This window comes from Phoenix dactylifera, unplaced genomic scaffold (genome assembly GCF_009389715.1).
Source record: "Phoenix dactylifera cultivar Barhee BC4 unplaced genomic scaffold, palm_55x_up_171113_PBpolish2nd_filt_p 000568F, whole genome shotgun sequence".
In the NCBI taxonomy this organism is placed as follows: Eukaryota; Viridiplantae; Streptophyta; class Magnoliopsida; order Arecales; family Arecaceae; genus Phoenix; species Phoenix dactylifera.
The window spans coordinates 119,393-138,570 of NW_024067972.1; the positions used below are offsets into that span (position 1 = coordinate 119,393).

General features: G+C 35.9%; 1 protein-coding gene across 2 annotated transcripts; it reads right to left on the bottom strand.

Annotated features, from left to right (window-relative positions):
* Window positions 1-3,285: 3,285 nt before the first annotated feature.
* Window positions 3,286-17,295, bottom strand: LOC103719930. Of its 2 annotated transcripts, XM_008809419.3 has the most exons (8): window positions 17,001-17,295; window positions 13,815-13,853; window positions 13,539-13,732; window positions 13,360-13,415; window positions 13,183-13,261; window positions 12,928-13,066; window positions 10,210-10,323; window positions 3,286-3,645 (listed from the first exon to the last, which is right to left on the bottom strand). In XM_008809419.3, exons 3-8 carry the CDS (start codon window positions 13,706-13,708, stop codon window positions 3,454-3,456), a joined length of 750 nt encoding a protein of 249 aa, XP_008807641.1. In that variant the 5' UTR covers window positions 13,709-13,732; window positions 13,815-13,853; window positions 17,001-17,295; the 3' UTR covers window positions 3,286-3,453. The 2 variants fall into 2 exon arrangements, with proteins under 2 accessions (XP_008807641.1, XP_008807642.1); XM_008809420.3 differs by lacking the exon at window positions 13,815-13,853 and having other exon boundaries at window positions 17,001-17,294.
* Window positions 17,296-19,178: the final 1,883 nt, after the last annotated feature.

Here is a 19,178-nt window from a genome sequence, read left to right on the forward strand (position 1 = left end):
ATACTGAACTAATTTAGAGCTTTGAGACTTGTGAGTGTTCTTTGGTGGTGTGACTCCGCTTATAACATGATGCAACTCCAAGTTGGAAGATTTGATAGATACATGGAAAGCCTGAGTGATGACAATGCAATTCTGAGCAGATTGAGGGATTCAATTAGTAAAACTTCAATTAATTATCACATTTATCTTGTTTTATAGTTATACTATTTATTTTCTTGCATCCATAATTATTCTAAAATTTCCCAAAAAATTGATTATTATTATTAGTTTTTGCACATTGCACATCCCCAATTCCCTTCTAGAGTAGGAGATGTCTTATTTTCTTTCCTAGGTTTTATCTTGGTAGTCTGTACCACAAGTTATTTCTTACTCCAAAACATACCTACACTTCCATAATCCAAATTTGGAAATCCTTTTGTTTATGCATGCTTACCCTGTTATACCAAAGTTATCTCTTCCTCAAAGGCCAATTTCCTTTTATTTATCTCTTACCAATCCCCAATCACCTCGGATCACCGGCTTGCATCAATCTGGTATTAGAGTAGGGTTCTGGCATAACCCTAATCACAACAGGCACCCATGCAATTAAACGTAGTACCCTCAAATTGCTTATGATAGCAACCATATGTTCCATTTTTGGCGCATAAAGCTCTGTTGTCAGTTTGATCTAAGGCTTGCATGGCCAAGCCCATGCCCAGCCTACTTCTAGCTAGGATGCAAATGAGTCAGGTCGGATCGGATCCTGAGTGATTCCGATTCGATCCAATTTTTTGTTCGAGTTCTAGACCTAACCCAATAAAAAACCGAGTCGGATTGGGTCGGATCCTCAGCAGACCCAATGGGTTATTCAGGGCGGATCCATATATAACTTGGTATCCAAAAAATTGTAGAGCTGGTGAAGCAGATAGCTGGAGGGAAGACCAACATCTGCGGAGATTGAGATCTGAGAAATGAGAGAGGAGATCTTGGGAGATCTTTGAATTGTTCTAAGATTTATTCCGAGCAAAATTCTTGGCTAAGATTTACCGTGGAGGTGGGGATTACGGAGATCGATGAAGACGAAGATGGGGATGGGAGTGGGAGTGGGTTCGTCGATGTGGTCAGACGAAGACTGGGCCATGGCGATGGCGGTCCTCGGTCCCCTGGCCGTCGAGTATCTCTCCTCCAGCCATGTGTCCCCTGAGGGGCTCCTCATCGCCATTGGAGGTGACGCCGACCTCTAGAAAAGCTTCAGGGCCTCATCGACCGCTCATGCTCGTCCTATTAGATATAAAGAAGAGGCATTTATTATACTGACAACCACACTATTCTCTCTCTCTCCCCGATGTAAAAATTTTTCTTCTAAAATGTGGTTCAAGAGATGCATATAAAATTAAAAAAAAAATACTTTTTCTTACGGAAAGGAGTCTGACGGCTTGGGTTCTTGGCTCCAGCAGATTTTTAGGTTTATACAGGAATAAACTATGTAATTATGTTATTTTAATATGGGTATTTTTGTCAAAAATACAGCTTTCCAAAAAAGCTGAAACAGTTTCCTTCCAAAAGCTCCAAATTGGAGCTTCCTCCCAAAAGCTATTTTCAGCTTTCCGTAAAAGCTGAAACAGTTTTTTGAAAAATTTACCAAACACAGTTTTTCATCTAAAAGTACTTTTGGAGGGCCAGAAAGCACTTTCTGGCCCTCCAAAAGCTCTCTCAAACAAGGCCATAGTCATATAGAGAAGACTCAAAAGAGGCATTTATTATGCTAAAAACCGCTATTCTCTCTCTCTCTCTATGAAATAGAGGAGAGGCATTTATTATATTGACAACCATGCTGTTGTCTCTCTCCCCATCACCTTGCTCATCCGCAGCTGCCATATCTACCTCACAAAACCAAGGCATTTATTACATTAGACATTGAAACTAGCACGAAATGAAAAATTGTTATTTAAAATAATATTTTAGTATTTTATGTGCGGGTTTTTTTTTTTTTGGGTTAGAAGCTTAGAACCGACTCAAAAATAGAATGAATCCAACTTTAGAACCGACTCGACTCCACGGATCCTTCAAAATAGGTTAAGTCGGATCGGATCGGATCATGAGTCAACCCGACCTATTTACAACCTTACTTCTAGCAGTAGATTTACAACATCAATCCTTATCTGATGACACATAATCTTAGATTCTTCATGTGTTGCAACTCCCTTAATCATTCGGATCTAGTTATGGGACACCTCCATTTGCTCTAGCAAAAGCCTTTCGGCAGTAGTTTGAACTAATGGTGCCACTTCTCTCAGCAGTTTAGTTTCTAACACTAGTAGCCTCAGCATCAATTCGATTTCGACATTAAGCTTTTATGGTATCTGAATCCTTGAAGTCTAATAGAACGTTGTTGACCAATGCATACAACTCCAAATCGATCGCAAGCTCTAAGAATCTATAACACCATCATCTTCTCCATATACAGATATCTCATAGCTTATAATAGATCTCAATAGCCATGCCGAAGTCGAACACCTTCAGGAAACCACAGCCAAAGTGCGAGACACCATGCCATGCATTGCATCAGACAAGCAGATTAGAGGGAACAAGAGTGGTGAAGAGGGCATTGCGTCCCACAATTTTTTTTTGTACTATGAGGGAGAAAAAAAAACTCTTATTAAAACCAAATTCTCAAACAGAAGCCCTTCCCTACTTCACATTTCCATGTCTCACTTCTCAACCAAACCAACCTGACAGGGAGTAGACATCTCAGATCTTTTGCCCTTTCCTTTTTTTCACATGCCTTTGGCTTGTGTTTTACTCACAAAACCTAAAGCAGGGTCGGCTGCAAATACAACCAAGTGGCTTAGAAGGACTGAGGCTGGAAAGTGAGCAAACACATGAAGTAGCTGAGCATTTGATGTTCGATACCTGAACTTGGTTTTAGGGTGCAATGCAAATGTAGTTGCAACAGCCATTTCTTTGTCATTAGAATAAGGAACAAGCAACGACTGAAAAAGAAGAAGAAGAAATAAAGAAATAAAGATAGAGATAAAAAGGTTTTGGTTGTTCATTCCATTTACTAGGTGACTATCTACCTAACTTAAAAAATCATTTATATTCATCACTACAAACCACCAAGATTACAAAAAGACTTTTCTATGTTAACAAAAGCAAATGTTGATGATGATGATGAGGGAACTGAGTCCAATTTTTTTCGGTAATTATATGAGAAATCAGGTTTTTGATTATGGGAGGAATTATATTTGGCTAAAAAAACAAAGAAATTACTAGAAGTCATGATAATGGAACCAATTGCGAGACTTTTTTTGAGAGAGAGAGCAAAATATGAAATTCTAATTGCTTTTGTTTTCATTTTGCATGGGTGACAGTCTTCCTGTAAATTGATATATCGACAGATTGATGATAATGACCTGCTCTTGCATAGAGTTCATCAAAGAAAGAGAATTGCTAGTGAAGATGCCCATAGCATCATTCAAGAAGCTTATTACAAGTCCCTACACCAATTGCGGCAGCAAGGTGCCAGGCTGCATGAATAAAAGGAGTCTGGGGAAAGCAATCATCAGCAATAAAAAGTGCGCCGCCTAATAGAGATGACACTGTATGCAGATTATGTGCCATCCTGAGCTCTGGTTTTGTTAATGCTTTTCTAGCAAATGCAACCTAGAAAGGAAGCAAAAACATCTGGTTAGTTAACAATCAAACTGACATAAAAGAACAATATACTCCTGCGATAATGTTTGAATGAAGTGGTAGTCAAATTTTGAAGAGCTAAAGTTCCTGGGGCAAAAATGTCAAAAGGATTCATACAATTGACAATACTTGACCTCGTAATTTGGCATACCAAGAAAAATTTAATCATTATAGATCTGGAAATTCACAAGTTATGGGGATATAGAAATAATAGCAGCCAGTGTTAGTTTAGAAGTAGTGGGAAAATGTTCACCTGGCTTCTGAAGCAGAGCGTTGACTGCTGATAATTTAAATAAAAGAAATTGGTCTCACGTAAACATTTGTATCTCACTTATTTACTAATTGCAGTTTTGCTAGAGCCAGTTGGCATCACTTCAAGAACAAAGGAACGACTAAGGCTGAGGATACTTGGCCTCTTGCTGACAAAAAATGGAGGAATCAAAGGGTTAAGAAGTGTGAGTCGGTTTGAAACTTTGAATCTTCTGCTCATGGCTATGTGGTGGAGAATATGGAAAGAGAGGAGTAAGGATATTTCAGGGCTCTGAAGCTGATGCATCTGAAGTTATCAAAAAGATTATTTTTTTCTTAGACAAGCTGGGTTCCTTAAGTTTCTTACAAAATGGAGGTAATTAATTTCTTTAGATCACTTTGCTTTTGGAATATTTTTGGTATGTACTCAATCCATAATCTCCTGTAATAAAATGATGAGATTTATTCCCATCTTTTTTCTCAAAAAAGATTTAAGTGGTGGCACTAGTCAGTCAATATGGCCAAATGTAGGAACAATCCCTTAATATTTGCTATTGTTTATGCTATCCACGTATGTGTGCTAAAGCTATAAAAATCAATTGGATATGACCCTTGAGATATCTCAAATTGCATCCGATGTTGTGCAACATAATATGATGGTCTCTCTCTCTCTCTCTCTGAGGTAGAATGAGATGGTATGGTAAGTCAAATAACTATTAAAGTATGAATAAGTTCCAAACTATTCTACCCAAGGTTTGCCGTCTCAATACCGGACCCCGTATCGGTGTCGCACTAGCATAATATCGATATGATACGGTACGAAATTTTTTTGGCATACCAAATGTTGGTACACCACCCGCACCGGATACCGGTACCGAACTAGTATGGTATGCCCCGTACCGCCCGGTTCATGCTGGTACGGCGTACTTTGGTTCTACCAAATCAGTGATTTATCAGCATGACAGGGGTGTGTATCATGTGTCTACGAATAGTGCATTCTATCAGCCTGTATTGCTGCAAGAAGTTACAAAGGACTGAAACAAAGTAGTTAGCTTGTTTTCAATTGAGACATGGTCCATGTGTACTGAACAGTATGTTTTAACTTGGACAGAAATTTCACATTCCAAAACATAATATTTTCACCCTCTAAATGTCTGGTTTACAGAGGCACATGCATTTTCTAGTCTATTTTCAAAAGACAGCTTCTTATCATCACATTAGATAAAGAAAACTTTTAATTCAACAAATTCAAATATATAATTTCATCGCTTTTCCCATTTGAAAAAGTCATAAGCCTGGAAAGTGCGCAAACACATAATAGAGATTCTTCGACAAATGGAGAAATCTGTTCAAGAGTGGGTTGCAAAGCAAAACTTTCAATCTTTCTGCATAATATAACATAAAATTTTGTAGTCTTGGCCAGGTCATGGGTCTGTCTCTATATTCAACCAAGAACTGACAGATGTTACATAGGAATAGGACTTTGGTTGAGACTTTTACTTTGATCCTGGATTGACAGACAATTGAGAGCCAGTTCGGTATTGCTTTTGCTTTTTGTTTTTGTTTTTTAAAATGCAAGAGGAAAAATGAAGTAGACTGAACAATATGTATGAAGAAATCCTTTTGTTTTTTAAATTGTTTGTTAAATCTTTAGAGATTTTGGAGCAAATATTTATTGCTTCAAAAAGAGTGAAAACCAAATGCAAGGAATAGCAGAAGTTTTGTGCTATTCCTATCTTCAACATCAATCTCCATCTACTTAATGCTTTAGCAAAGCCATGCTTATTTTTTCAGGTATTGCTTGCTTGCTCTTAAGTAATGATAATTTTTTAAATCGTGAGATAGCCTTCTTAGATAGCAGAAGATAGATTTCTAATCAGATATCAACAAGAATCTTTCATATTTTCCTAAAAAAAGAAAAAAAGAATTTTTCACATGACAGATGCAAGATTTCTTGGATGAGACACAAACATCCTTTAGTGGTCTAAATGTAGACCTCCTACTAAAAAGTAGAGAGACATGACATAACCTAAATAAAGTTCATTTAGTAACATATTTAGCATCAACTTGATATCTACTGATAATGCTGTGTATCTTTCCAGACAAGTGCAAGCGGAGTGCAAGCTTTGTATGGGATGGTGGACATCCCATGCTTATCAGTGAATGGATGGGAATGGTACAGAAGATAGTACTCCAGGAAATGGATGGAAAATATGATTTGATTAAGGGTTTAAAACCTTGAAGGAATTGATGATGAAAGAGGATTCATCAGAAAAAAATTAAATACATGACGTGAAACTATAAGGCTTGTCGGTTATGATTATCAGGATGCTAGATTGTCATTAAGGAAAAGATAACTAAAGGATATAGGAATTAAAATTACAATAATGAAGGTTAATAAGATGAATATTAAGCATGGTAGAATTATTGATGTGGATGTATGCATTTGAACAGGCTCAAGATTGGCAGAAAAGGGACCCATACAGTGTATGTGCAAGGCCATTACAAGAGGCCTGTTTAGCTATACTTTGGAGTTTGGATCCATTTTGAAGGGTTTAAAACAACAATAAAAAAACTAAACAAGACCCGAGTGACATGTAAAAGAGATGATTAATAGGATTTAAAGGCAATAAAATAAGAAAGTAAAGCAAATGATGGTAGACATATTTGTTCTGTTTGATAGACATGATGAAGATACTATAGTATGATAATAAAGAACACACACTATCATCCATACATGTCTACATGACATGTTAAGTATTTGATGTGGAGCAAAAAGAATATTGCATAGTTGAATAAAACAGCCCATGTTTAGCAATCTAACAACGGATTCTTCCTTACTCTGCTTCTTGGTCTGACTAAATAGCAAAGAGCCCTTGTTAAGTCTTATCACATTGGAGAACTAACTCAGAAATAATATCCATAAAGGGATTGAACAATGAAAGTTCTTTCTAACACTTATGACAACTTCATCTTAACAAGAAATGAGGGACCAGTCATTGAGGTAATTGTCCATCAAAGATAGCCTAAGTATTGGCTATCAGATATTATAATTATGTCAGTCCTAAGTAGCAATGTCGTCCCTAGGCAATCTTATGTTAAGGCAGACAGCAGATTGTGTATCGTGGGAAAATATAGATGATTTTTATTTCAGGAGAAGAATAGAATTATTAGGTTTAGAGAAAGGAACAAAAAGACTTTGCACAATAATTAGGTAAACCTCGAAATTTTCAGACTAATAGAGTAAGCAGGAAAGGCATTATTAGCCTTTTTCAGGGCCAACTTTTATTCTTGGAAAGAGAAAATGCAACAAAGCATGCACATCTAAATGAGAGGGAGATTTGTCAAGTTTACAATGCTGGTAACATTTTTGTTAAGGCTTGGATAGCAAACCAGATATAGATGTTGGACAATTACTCTTTTAAAATCTACTAATGACAAGTCAGTAGAATATCAGCATATACATATTTGTTCATGTCGAGTAAGCATTACATGTATTAGCAATACATGCAAGTTTAAATGCTATTCTTTCCAAAGTTATATAAGTTTATGATGCCAGAATTTCCATTTGGGCAAATGTGGGAGCATGTGCATGGGAGCAGCTTACTTGGTACTTTCAGTTAGAACTTTAAGAAGCATAATAAACAAACCAATGAATTGTTAAACTTAAATTGCCTTGTAATACTATTTTATAGAAATTGATGTAAAATAGAAAATGAGCAACCATGCCCTTAGAATCTGGTTAGCTTTATAAATTTGTTGCAAAAGTCACTGATCTCAAAGACAATTATTGAAAGACAGTTACGGAGTTCTGCCTGCAGTAGAAGTAGAAATGAGGATCTAAAACAAAAGCCAAAATGAGTCTTATAGTGCAGATGACCGGAAACAACAACTAATTTAAGCATCGAGCATGGATCTTATATGTAATTATTACATATTATGGATACATTTTAACCAAATTACAGCTTAAGATGAAGACTGAGGGACATTTAACACCACATAAGCAGGAAAATCCTCTCTCTACCAAAGTTTCTCTTTTTCTTTTTTGCCTCCTAACAGCTAAAAAAAATAATAATTCCAGGTACCTAGTTGTAGCAAGGAAACACACTAATCTCATATAAATTCACTTCACGAGTTTAAAATCTGTGCCTATTGTCTGCACTGACACTACAGTTTTAAGTTTTAATAGAATGGCACCACAGTTTATTTAGCAAGGATCATTGTCTCTAACAGAATGTTGTGTAAGAGTGTGTTCCTGATGAAACTAAATACCAATTTAAGTAGCATATATTACAAACACAATATCCTGGTGATCTTTCATTTATTTTAAAACATAACAGTGTGTATAGTTCTGCTACACTTCCCCATTTTGTCTTTTGAAAACAGAAAAGCATCCTCAACACTGTCACAAGATCTTGCTGCTTTTTTTTTTAACTTCTGATAATTGCATATAAATTTCAAAGTTTGTGGTATTGAAATCCTTTTTACTTCCAGAAAACAGGAAACAGAAACAAGAGTACACACAAGTCTATGGAGAGACCTCTTTTCTAGTTATAGATCTCAGGTTCCAGTCTTCATGACCCAATCAAAGGCATGTCTTTCTTGTTAAGGGGATGAAAACCTCATCTTAACAAAACCAAACAAAGAATCACCTTTGCAGGCTCTCTCATATTTGAGTCTTCCTCTAGTTGTTTCCATTCGTAAGTACTTCTTGCTGTTCCTTCATTATATTAATTTCTTATTCTATATTGCCAGCCTTGGAGCAATAGTAAGGTTTTGGTCCATTGTGACTTGGGTCATCTATTCAGAGCATGGAAATAGCCTCTCTACATGCAGAAAAAAAGTTGTATACATCTGACCAATGTCTATTGTGTTGATATCGGGCCCCGGACCAATTTCCTAGTAGCACGGGCCGATACAGCACCACGTTGTGCCATGCCGGCCCTATACCGACACAGTAGAGGCGGGGGAGAGGGAGAACGTGAGAGAGGAAAAGAGAGAGAGAGAGCAGGGTAGGGAGAGAGAGGGAGAGGAAGGAGGAGAGACATCAGTTAGGGCCGGCCGGCGGAGGCCGGGGAGCCTCTGCGCGGAGGAGGCGCAAAGGCGAGGCTCCACATCTGGTCTCCGTTTTATTTATGCGAATTTTAAGTGATAGTCGGCAAACCCATTTCACTTATTCCTATAGGAAATAATGCCAAAGCTCGTATGGTGAGAATTGCTCTAATGCTACATGTTGTTGTGTTACAAAAACTTCTAACTAGATAGAACACCAGAAAATGCTGAACTCTTAATGAGGACAATCGATTAACAGGATGTAACCAACTTGAGATTGAGAAAAGGTGTCTGATACATCAGCAGATTCAAGTTTTAGAAAAAGGTTAAAATTTTGTGGTATTTGAAAATTGAAACTTTATCTAATATTGCCAGGAGGCCTCTGTTTCATATTGCTTGTTGGCTTATTTGTGCCTTTGAGCGGAACATAACTCTATATCGAAAAAGTCACCAACTTACCCTTCATCTAGACTCTTTTAAAGTTCGAGATAATTTTGAGGTTTACTCAATTGAACAAGCTTAAACTGCAAGCAATAAGGTAGATCTACCTACCATCTAGTTGTCCATCTGGCTTTGATGGCAGGCCCCGCTCTTCTTAATACTTTGCATCATCTAAGATTATACACCAAAATCTAGAGGGTTACAATCAGGCTGATAGGCAGTTGGAAAACATGCTTAACCCTTCTATGGAGCCTTGTCAACTTTGAGTTCTCCATAGCAGACCAAATGTGGGAAAGGCTTGAATGATAATGATGATGTTGATGATGATGATATTTAATATTTTTAGCATGATTTAATATATTGAACATTATCAATGACAAGTTAGTTGGTGTCTATTTCTTTCCTTTACAAGTGAATTAGGTCAGTGTATGTTAAGAACCAACAAGTACATGGATCTAATAACATCAAGATGGGTCAGCAATACTCATACTATTACTGGTCTTCAAAGAATAATGATAACAAAGAGGCTAAGTACTTCAAATGATAGGAAGCAATCAAAGGAAAATAAGAAACATTTTGAAGCTGTTGAAGCAGCCAAAGTGTCACAATAACTATGATTTCACATCATTCTTCATATATTATCATTCTCCTTAACGCAACTTCAAAAATGGGCCTCTTAGTGGAGAATGAAAATAGAATGATAGAATTTACTAAACTAAGGTTGCAATGATAATTTTCAAGAGAGTAGAAATTTAAAAAAATAATTGATGAAAGGTGTCCTAAATTACTTGCCTCCATCAATCCAGTATGGACAGCTGAAACCATAAAAGGCTGGAATGGCAAAAGCAATGTCGATGCTGCTGTTAACAGTTTTGGGTTCTCATCTCTGAGTGCCCTTGATAGACACTGCATAGATCAAATGGTTTGTTAACCACCCTAGAATGAGATATATGAATTCAAAGAAAGGCACTTCATGTAACAATAAAATTTGTAAGTAACAATAATCAATAGCTGATCAGAACATAGATGTCTTTAAGTCGCTTGAATTAAGCAACTCTCAAGATTATAATATACAAGAATGCAACAGTAACAAGATTCTTAATTAAATTGTTAATGATCTCTATGATAAAGGTTTTGTGGACTGGATGAAAATTTAACTTAAGCAAGGGATAGAAGACTTCTTTGCCAAATCATTTCAATCTAACTAACAATAAGAGAGAGGCAGAAAATAGCAAAAAGGCATTTGAAGAAGGCAACTCAACTTTGCCGATTGCTAATAGAAAGAAAGATTTTCCTTAAAAGAGTTGCCTCTCTCTCTCTCTGGGTGTGTGTGTGTGTGCACGCAAGGGGCTTATGTATTTATACATGCACATGTGCATGCACGTGTGTGTATACGGAGACACATACTAATGTATGAATTCTCGTAAACACATTTCTATTAAGTCAAAAAAATAACTCCATAATAAATTAAAATTTTCCTGTTCAAGGCAAAAACGACCTATTAGGCACAATCTTGCTTTAATTGAAACTAAAAATCAGGTTACACTGATTATTATACTATATAAGAGGATAAGAATGCAATGTTAATCTAGTACAAAAAGAAAAAATGCTGATTATAGATGACTAAAGATTATTAATATAAAAATAGAAATAGCATTTCCATTTAACAGCGAAAAAATGTAGAGCAAAAATCTTATGATAAAAAATGATACTTTAACCAAAACTATCAATTTATGTGCTATTATATAAGTAGTTTCAGTTGCTTTTTTAGTGCCCTGCAAACGTAGCTGCTCATATCAGGCCATTGAATCACCAAATGATTTATGTTGAACAAAAAACAAAAGAGCGGTTTACAAATCCATTTCTAATGAGAGGATCGGGATGCTAGCGAGCTACTGATAGCATTTAGACACTTTGTCTCCTATCCTGAATGGCTGAATGATGTAGCACCACTTTAATGATCTACATATGAATGGAAGGTGCAATGAACAAATATTGAGCTTGCTGTCCAATTCTTGTAAATAGGGCAAAAGAGAGCAGTTTTGATTATTATGATAAAATACGATCTAATAAGATCACTTTTCAGAATAAAATGAAAATATAATACGCACAAAGCAGGTTCCACACAGTATATTGGAAATACTATGACAAATAAAAAAGACTTTGAAGATTAAGTAAATAACGGAAAAGAAGAAAGGAACCACGGAGAGAGAGAGAGAGAGAGAGAGAGAGAGAGAGAGAGAGAGAGAACATTGAGAGCTGAACCTGACCAAAAAGTTTTTTTCAACAAAATAACCCTGATAAAATTCTGAAATCCATACATTCTATAGCATTTGCCATAAAATAGATTCCTAAAATCGTAAAATGCGCATCCCAAACAAATCAGCAACTACCCCATTTATCTGACTCTCATTGAAATCCCAAATCATCACAATCTAAAGTCTAAACTATATCCGACCAATCACTTATTGACCTAACTTGGACTCCTAAAAGAAGTAAAATAGAAAGGTTTTCGGTGCTGGTCATTGTTCATGGTACTGTAGCATGAAACAGTGCCAAATTGTAAAAAAATAAGAACTTTTAAAGTTGCGACTCATTTAAAGCAGGAAAACAAACTTAAGACAAATCAAAACCTGAACTGTCTATATGACTTTTAGGCTCCAAATATCATCTGATCATAGAAAAATAGCATGGATAGGAGCCCAAAAAATACAGCCACATCATTGATACTCCTCCAATGATGATCTCAAACCAGATGAAAAGAGTGGATGTAACTGGTGACAGCCAGATGCATATAATTAAAGGTTCAAAATGTCAAAAAAATGATATACAGCCAACATTATATAATTAGGGCGAATTTTGTTAGTTGTAGCATATCATATTATAATTATTTCATGTGAAGTTAAGATACCATTTTACAAATTTTCTAGGACCTCCTTGAACATCAGTTTTCTCTTTAGTAAGCAGACAAAATATTGCCTCCACAATATATAACCTGGTATTTGAGTGACATGTAACAAGTGTTCACCACCTTATCTCCACAGATATACTAAATTTAGCAGCTGAAGGAGATCTGCCGTCAGGTTTCTTTAAACATGTGGTTCTCCCTTGCCACTGGCGGTCGCTAATTGAGTACAGTATCAATTGAAAATTTTAATCAATGTTGAAACGTGTTGTACAAATAGAAGAAACTTGTTAATTGTATTGATATCTACAGGTACAGTGCAATAAAAATCATAAGTTAACACTTTAAGATCAAATTAATTTATTCAGTAATATATAAAAATTCTGTATCTTTAATTTCTTATGATATAGCCATAATGAGAATAATCCCATGAGTTCTGTCAAGAGAAGTACCAATGATATTTCTATCTCATTAGTTTCATAACTCATAATTATGGTAACCAACTATAGAAGAACTAGTATTTTAAAAGAATAGAGGCTTTCGCTCAAAAGAAACTAGCCTTCTTCTGAAATTATATGATGGCTTGTTAAATAGCTCATACTTACAACTGTAGTAGCAGCAATCATTGTGTAGTCTGCCCATCTAAGAATTTTTCTGACTTCTCCTCTTGAACAATGGTATAAGCTTGAGGCAATCCCAACTCCAATTAATGAATTAGCATAGAGTGATGTGCTCAAATTCTTCCTGCATTGTCAATAAGCAACTTGTCAGGCAATGCAGCAAAGAAAGCAAGAGGGAGGAGGAGGGAGAAGAGGGTTGGGAAGGAGGGGGTTGGGAGAGAGGAGAGAGAGAGAGCTTGCCGTGGTGTTCGAAATCCAAGAAACACAAAAGGCAGTGAGGTCAGGACATTAGCGATGGTTTCTGCAATGTTCTGATCACCTAATGCAGAGAGAAGCATACAAATATCAAGTTTCTTGGACATAACATAAGAGCTGTGCAAAGTAAATGTACAAGAAGAATGGTTGTTGGTGATAAACCTTGAAGTCTACAGCGAATAGGCCTAAGGCATGCTGGTCTCTGATGCCACATTTGCCTGATAACACATAAAATAAGTCAGCTGTTTAACTATTTTGAGATACACAGCAGCTATTTCGTGTAATTCTGGGATATTTGCCAATTTATTTAGTGATTTAATCATGAATTTCATACAACTTACGGGATTAACAGCCTCTGGCTTGTTCCAACAACCTGTGGGCCATCACAAGTTTCCAGAACAAATTCCCCACAATGAAGTGTTTCATCTCTATATGTTGGTTGGCCTACCAATTGCACCCCATGAATTCCCTCTAGGACTCTAGAAGGACCTCCTCTATCCATGACACCCATGAAGTTCTAGCTGACTTCAGTTGACTGCAAACAAATATTTCTTAATGGTAAGAGCCAAGCAATGCAGTTGCTACCAGATTCACTGGATATCAATATGCCCACACACCATGTCATGTCATCATTTCTGAGCTGTTGAAACTTGACACTGTTGATAATCAAATATAGAAAAATTTAGGAAGAACTTACTACAAAGTGATGGCTTGAACTAAAGAATATGCATTACATGAAAAAATGTTTGTATGTTGATATTAATTCTATGCACTTACTATTGGATACTTCAGAAGCTGCATAATAAGAAAAAGTTCACATACTAAAAGCTACAAAAAGGCAACATGCCTGGAAGATATAGTTAAATTCTGATATATCTAGAATTTACACATTATCATCAGTAGTTCAGTACCAATGTAATCATACAGTATGTGGCTCTACAAATGCTTAAGATGTTGGACAACCACATATCAGTAAGCTAGTCAAGCAGAATGTTAAGGAAAGAAATTTGCTCAGTCCAGACCATCCAACTATTTATATTTACAGTCTACTTCAGGATAGTACTGGTAACTAGGCCTGTGCAATGCATGTTAAAGAAAATATTCTAAGAAGAATAAATTAAAATATTATATTAAATAAAATAAAGCAAAAACAATGACCAATAAATTAAATATATATTTGATTATACAAGAAAAAAATAAATTAGAGAAATTACATAAAATGACAAGTGTTCACATTCAAATCTATGATTTAAGTCTTATAGATTTTTTTATCTTAAGAGTAAGTCATTAAAAATTTTAAAAAAAGGACATGACAAAACAAACATGGCAGGACTTTGAGGCCACAAAAAAAAAGCATCTTAAGTGGGTGGATTGGAATGAGAGAGACGAGGGGGAGGAGATCTGCCTACAATCTAGGAGGATTTGGTGGGATAGAGGGAGAGACAATATAGGTGGGACTGTGGGAGAATACTGCATTTCTCCTTTCCAAAAAAAAGTTAATGGAGAGGGGCTGTAATCTAGGAAGAGAGGGAGACCATGTAATTTTCCTCCCAAAAAGACACATAATTTGTTTCTATTCCAAATAGAGAGAATCTGACTAAAATGGAAGAAATGGAATCTAATCCGACCTTTCTCAAAAAATAAGAGTAAAGTAAGATGGGGAAAGAAAATTTTTCTTAGTTTTTTGCACTGGTCGATGGAGGACATTTGCAAAAGATATTGAAGACCTATAAAAGACGTCCTAAGACTAGTTCTAATGCTCAAGCCTTGATTTGGAATATGTTGGAAGGTGTTGGACCCTCTTGGGACCTAGCTTAAGGTCAGGTAGTCATTATACAATCTTAATTTTATGTTTCTCAGCAATACTATAATGTTAGTTCAGTTTTATTGATGTTTTCTTAAATTTTTAGATTCAAGAGTATTTTCGTAATTTTCTAGATTTTCTGGATGTGGTCTGTCACATGGTTCATGGGTTGTAATGTTAGGTCTAATTATGTTTTGGAACTTGTTTTTAGCTGGATTTTATTAGTCAAAATTATAGATTTATTATTTGGAGTCCAAGTCCTAGTATGAGTAGAAGTATTAAAACTCTATAAATGGGGCCGTAATCTCTCATTATTTATAAAAAAAAAGGTCAAAATTTCTGAGATTTTTACAAGCAATTATGATTTCTTTTAGAGTTGTGTGTTGCAATTGTAACCCTAGGTGTGAGGCCTACAGGATTCTAGATGTGATGCCTAAAAGCCTATCTCTTGTCTTCTTTTTTTTCTTTAATTACAGCACCCTAAAACCTCAAATTCAGATCTGATTTCATCCCTCCAAAACCCTAGCAACCAAAAGCAACAAAAACCATAGTCACCCATTCATCAATTAGCCGTCAAATTCACAAAACAAACAATTTTTTTTATTTCCATTTTTCTACTTCCAGCTCATATAAAATCCCCAAAACTTCATCTCTTTGCTTCTATTTTGCACTCAACATAAACCCTAGATTCTTATACAATTTTCCTTCCCTTTTACCCAAAACAACCCATTAAGCATTCCCGAATTTTCCCTAATAAAGGCTGTCCTACACGACTGGTTCAATTTGGTTTTGAGAACTCCAATTCATGTACATGCAAGTGCAGAATGAGAAAAGAAAGTAAGAAGCTCTTAAGCAGATATTTTGGTAGGATCTGACTGCAAGTTCCTGTGTAATGTTCATTAAAATAGCTTCCAGCAAGTGCACATAATCTTTATAACCCATCGTCTTTTGTAGCAGAATAATTGCTAAAAGACAACAAATTACTCTATTGGCATCTTAAAGTAAGTAGTCATTTGTTATTTGCTTAAATTATATTTCATATTACAATGACTATCTTAAATAATAATCAATTCCAAGAAATAAAACACCTATTCTATGCTGGGCTATGTCCCAATGAAGTGTTTTGTCTAGTGGTTGACTGTTGTTATACTGTAATTGCTCTTGCACTATCGTCCTTTTTCTCATGCATTAGGTTGACAAACCATTTACATCTTATAAAAGAAAGGAATTTCTTAATATCCAATGGACATCTATACCTCTACCTCATCATTATCTGACAGGCATCCCTGGACATCACTAACAGAAAGACACTAGTTTGTTGTAAAACGTACTAATCTTAAGTACATATCCCTAAGGTATTTTTTAAACACTAACATGCAGGTATCAAAGACTCATGTTTGAGATATTAATTTTATTATTAAACTATTTCACAGAATTTACCAGCCACACCTATAACCCAAAACATTGTTTATCAAGCTTAGTACCAATTTGGCAAGGTATAGAAATTCCCTAATCTCCAAAACAGAGAGACATTAACTATAATTACACTATATTCCTCGATTAACTATAACTACACTATATTCCCTAGTAAAATAATCACCGACATCTGGATCAACGTTTACAATCAGGAAGAAAATTAAAGCATTTTGAGGATAATTCCACTAAATTCTAAGTCATCGGCACGTCCAGATTCATGGTCTTAGCTCACCAGTAGGTGCAAATGGAGTAGCATTAAAAAAAGAAATCTTAAAATTGATATGTGCTAAAGAAAAGAAAAAAACTAATATAGAAATCTTAGATTATCGAAGTACTCAACTAGAGATATAAACGAAAAAAAAAAATTCCAAGAACGAAAAATTGGGACTCATTTTGGCATGCAGGCTCTCAGTTTAGCTGAGAAAGATTTGAATATCGCTCCAACATTTGAAACATCAAACTAAGAATTCCAACTCAATCGAAAAGAAAAGCATAAAAAAGATGTCAGAGAAAGCGAGAGAACCTGTTTGTTCAGGAGCACTGCGAACCGGCCGGAAGTCGCCCCCCCGGTGCGAACCGGCCGGAAGTCGCCCTCCCGGATCGGCGTTTCCCACAGGAATGGGATCGCTTCGATCGATATAAATAGAGGGGAAGGGGGGAGGAGAGAGGGCGCGGCTCGAGGACTGGGGAGGATCTGGGGAGGATCGGAGGATGCTGATTCCGAAAGGATCTTTTTTGGGTCGGGCTGATGGCATATTCGCTGGAGGGCGGCGCATCCCTCCCCTGAAGAATTTTATTCGGCTAATCCAACTCGACGAGGACTCTTTTCTTCCGTACAAGAAAAGCCAGCCAATTCCACTGGGTTATCAAAATATCGACTGTCGCATGAGGAAGGCCGTTGGATTATTTTAGAATTTTCAAAACTGCAATCCCATTAGTTTTATTGAAATAAATTTATAAAAAAATAAAATAATTAAATTTCCAAAATTAATTATTTAATTTTGAATAAAATCTATTTTGTAAAAATTAGTAAACCTTAAAAATCTGAAAAATAAGATTTATAAAGAACGACATCTTCTAATTTTTTATAAAATATATTTGAGAAAAGTTCATGTTTTATAGCTATCTGTTTGGAAAAAATTTATAGACAACTAAACAATTGGAACCTCATGTGATGCCCACCTACTTTGGTTGCTAGATTATACTTGATAGTGGCTAATAGTGAAAAACCTACATATTTTCTGTGCAAAAGATTTGGAAAGATGAATTAAAGATGAAAAAGTTAAGTTAATGCTAAGTGATAGATGATAAAAGGGCTCGACCACTTAACATCTTTGATGGTGGTATGGATGGTACCATTAGTAGAATTCATGGGAGGTTTGTTGCATCAACCATAAATTGAGGTAGTGATGCCTCATTTGGTTGTGAGTAATTGAACAATCTATCATGGCATAATCGGTCTCTTCCTAGCTATAGCTTATGATAAGTTTCTCCCTCCATGTCATCTTCCTCTTATCTTGGATGGTGCCTACCTTTATTTCCATAGCCATGTTAGGAGAGGAGATGGGAAAAAGCAAGGGGTAAAGGTGATTAAATTAGGATATTCAAGCAATTGTTCTAATGAGGATGCTCCATTCAAAAATATATTTTCATTTTTTTGTTTCCAAGAGGTCTATAAGAATGCAGCACAGAGCTGGTCAACATCCACCCTAAGTATTTTAGGCGTGGAAGCTTTCTATATAGTCTAGAGTGATTGAGAATTAGCAGGCAAATTATGTAGGTTTAGCTAAGCTAGAATCACTGACTAGAGATCACAAGAGAAGCTTCACTTGAGAAAGATGTGATCCAGAGATTTGACATTCTAATTACAGGAGATACATCTATCAAGATTGACACCAGATTTTCTTTTGAGGTTTTCTTTGGCATGCCTTTGTAGCTCATCCAAAGAAATGCTTTTATCTTGAATGAGACATCGATACTTTACCTAGGGTTGAATAGGCACACCTAGATCACCGTATCCAAGATTGTTCTAACAGTGAACTAAATTTTTGTTGTATGAAAAATTTTGATCAAAGTTTGTTGTCTCGATATCGGATCATATCGGTATCATCCTATTATAGTATCGATGCATGGTACGGTGCAAGATGGCGAGGTGTATCAAGTATCAGTATGGTATGAGACTATATACCGGTTCAATACCGGTACAATATGGTACGGCTAGTATGATATGGTACTGATTGATATGGCAAATTTTAATTTTGATATTCTAAATAATATTCCAAATAGCCCTTCTATGATTCCATTATGAAGCAATAGTGATCCTTTTCTTTGTGCAGTTTGCATAGAGATTAGGGAAAAGCAAACATCGTGGAACTCCTAGCCAAGTATCTTCCGAGAAATTAATATCATGACCATTCCCAAGATCAAGTTTTAGCCGCTTCAAGAAGGGAGGTAGAGTAGACAAGATATCTTTCTAAACAAGCAATATTCTTTTTCTAGCCTTCCAGCACTATGCTAATTTAATTTCTTTATGATATTAAGGTTATTTATTTTTTCTCAAGAATTTCCAACTCCATATGGCCAATGGAACTTAGTTCATAACTTCCAGAACTTTAACACCCAATCTTCCTTCCTTTTTGTTTTTTTTTCTCTCACACAATCTTCGAGTCATTTGAAAGTCCCAATCCTGTTGTGGAAGTAG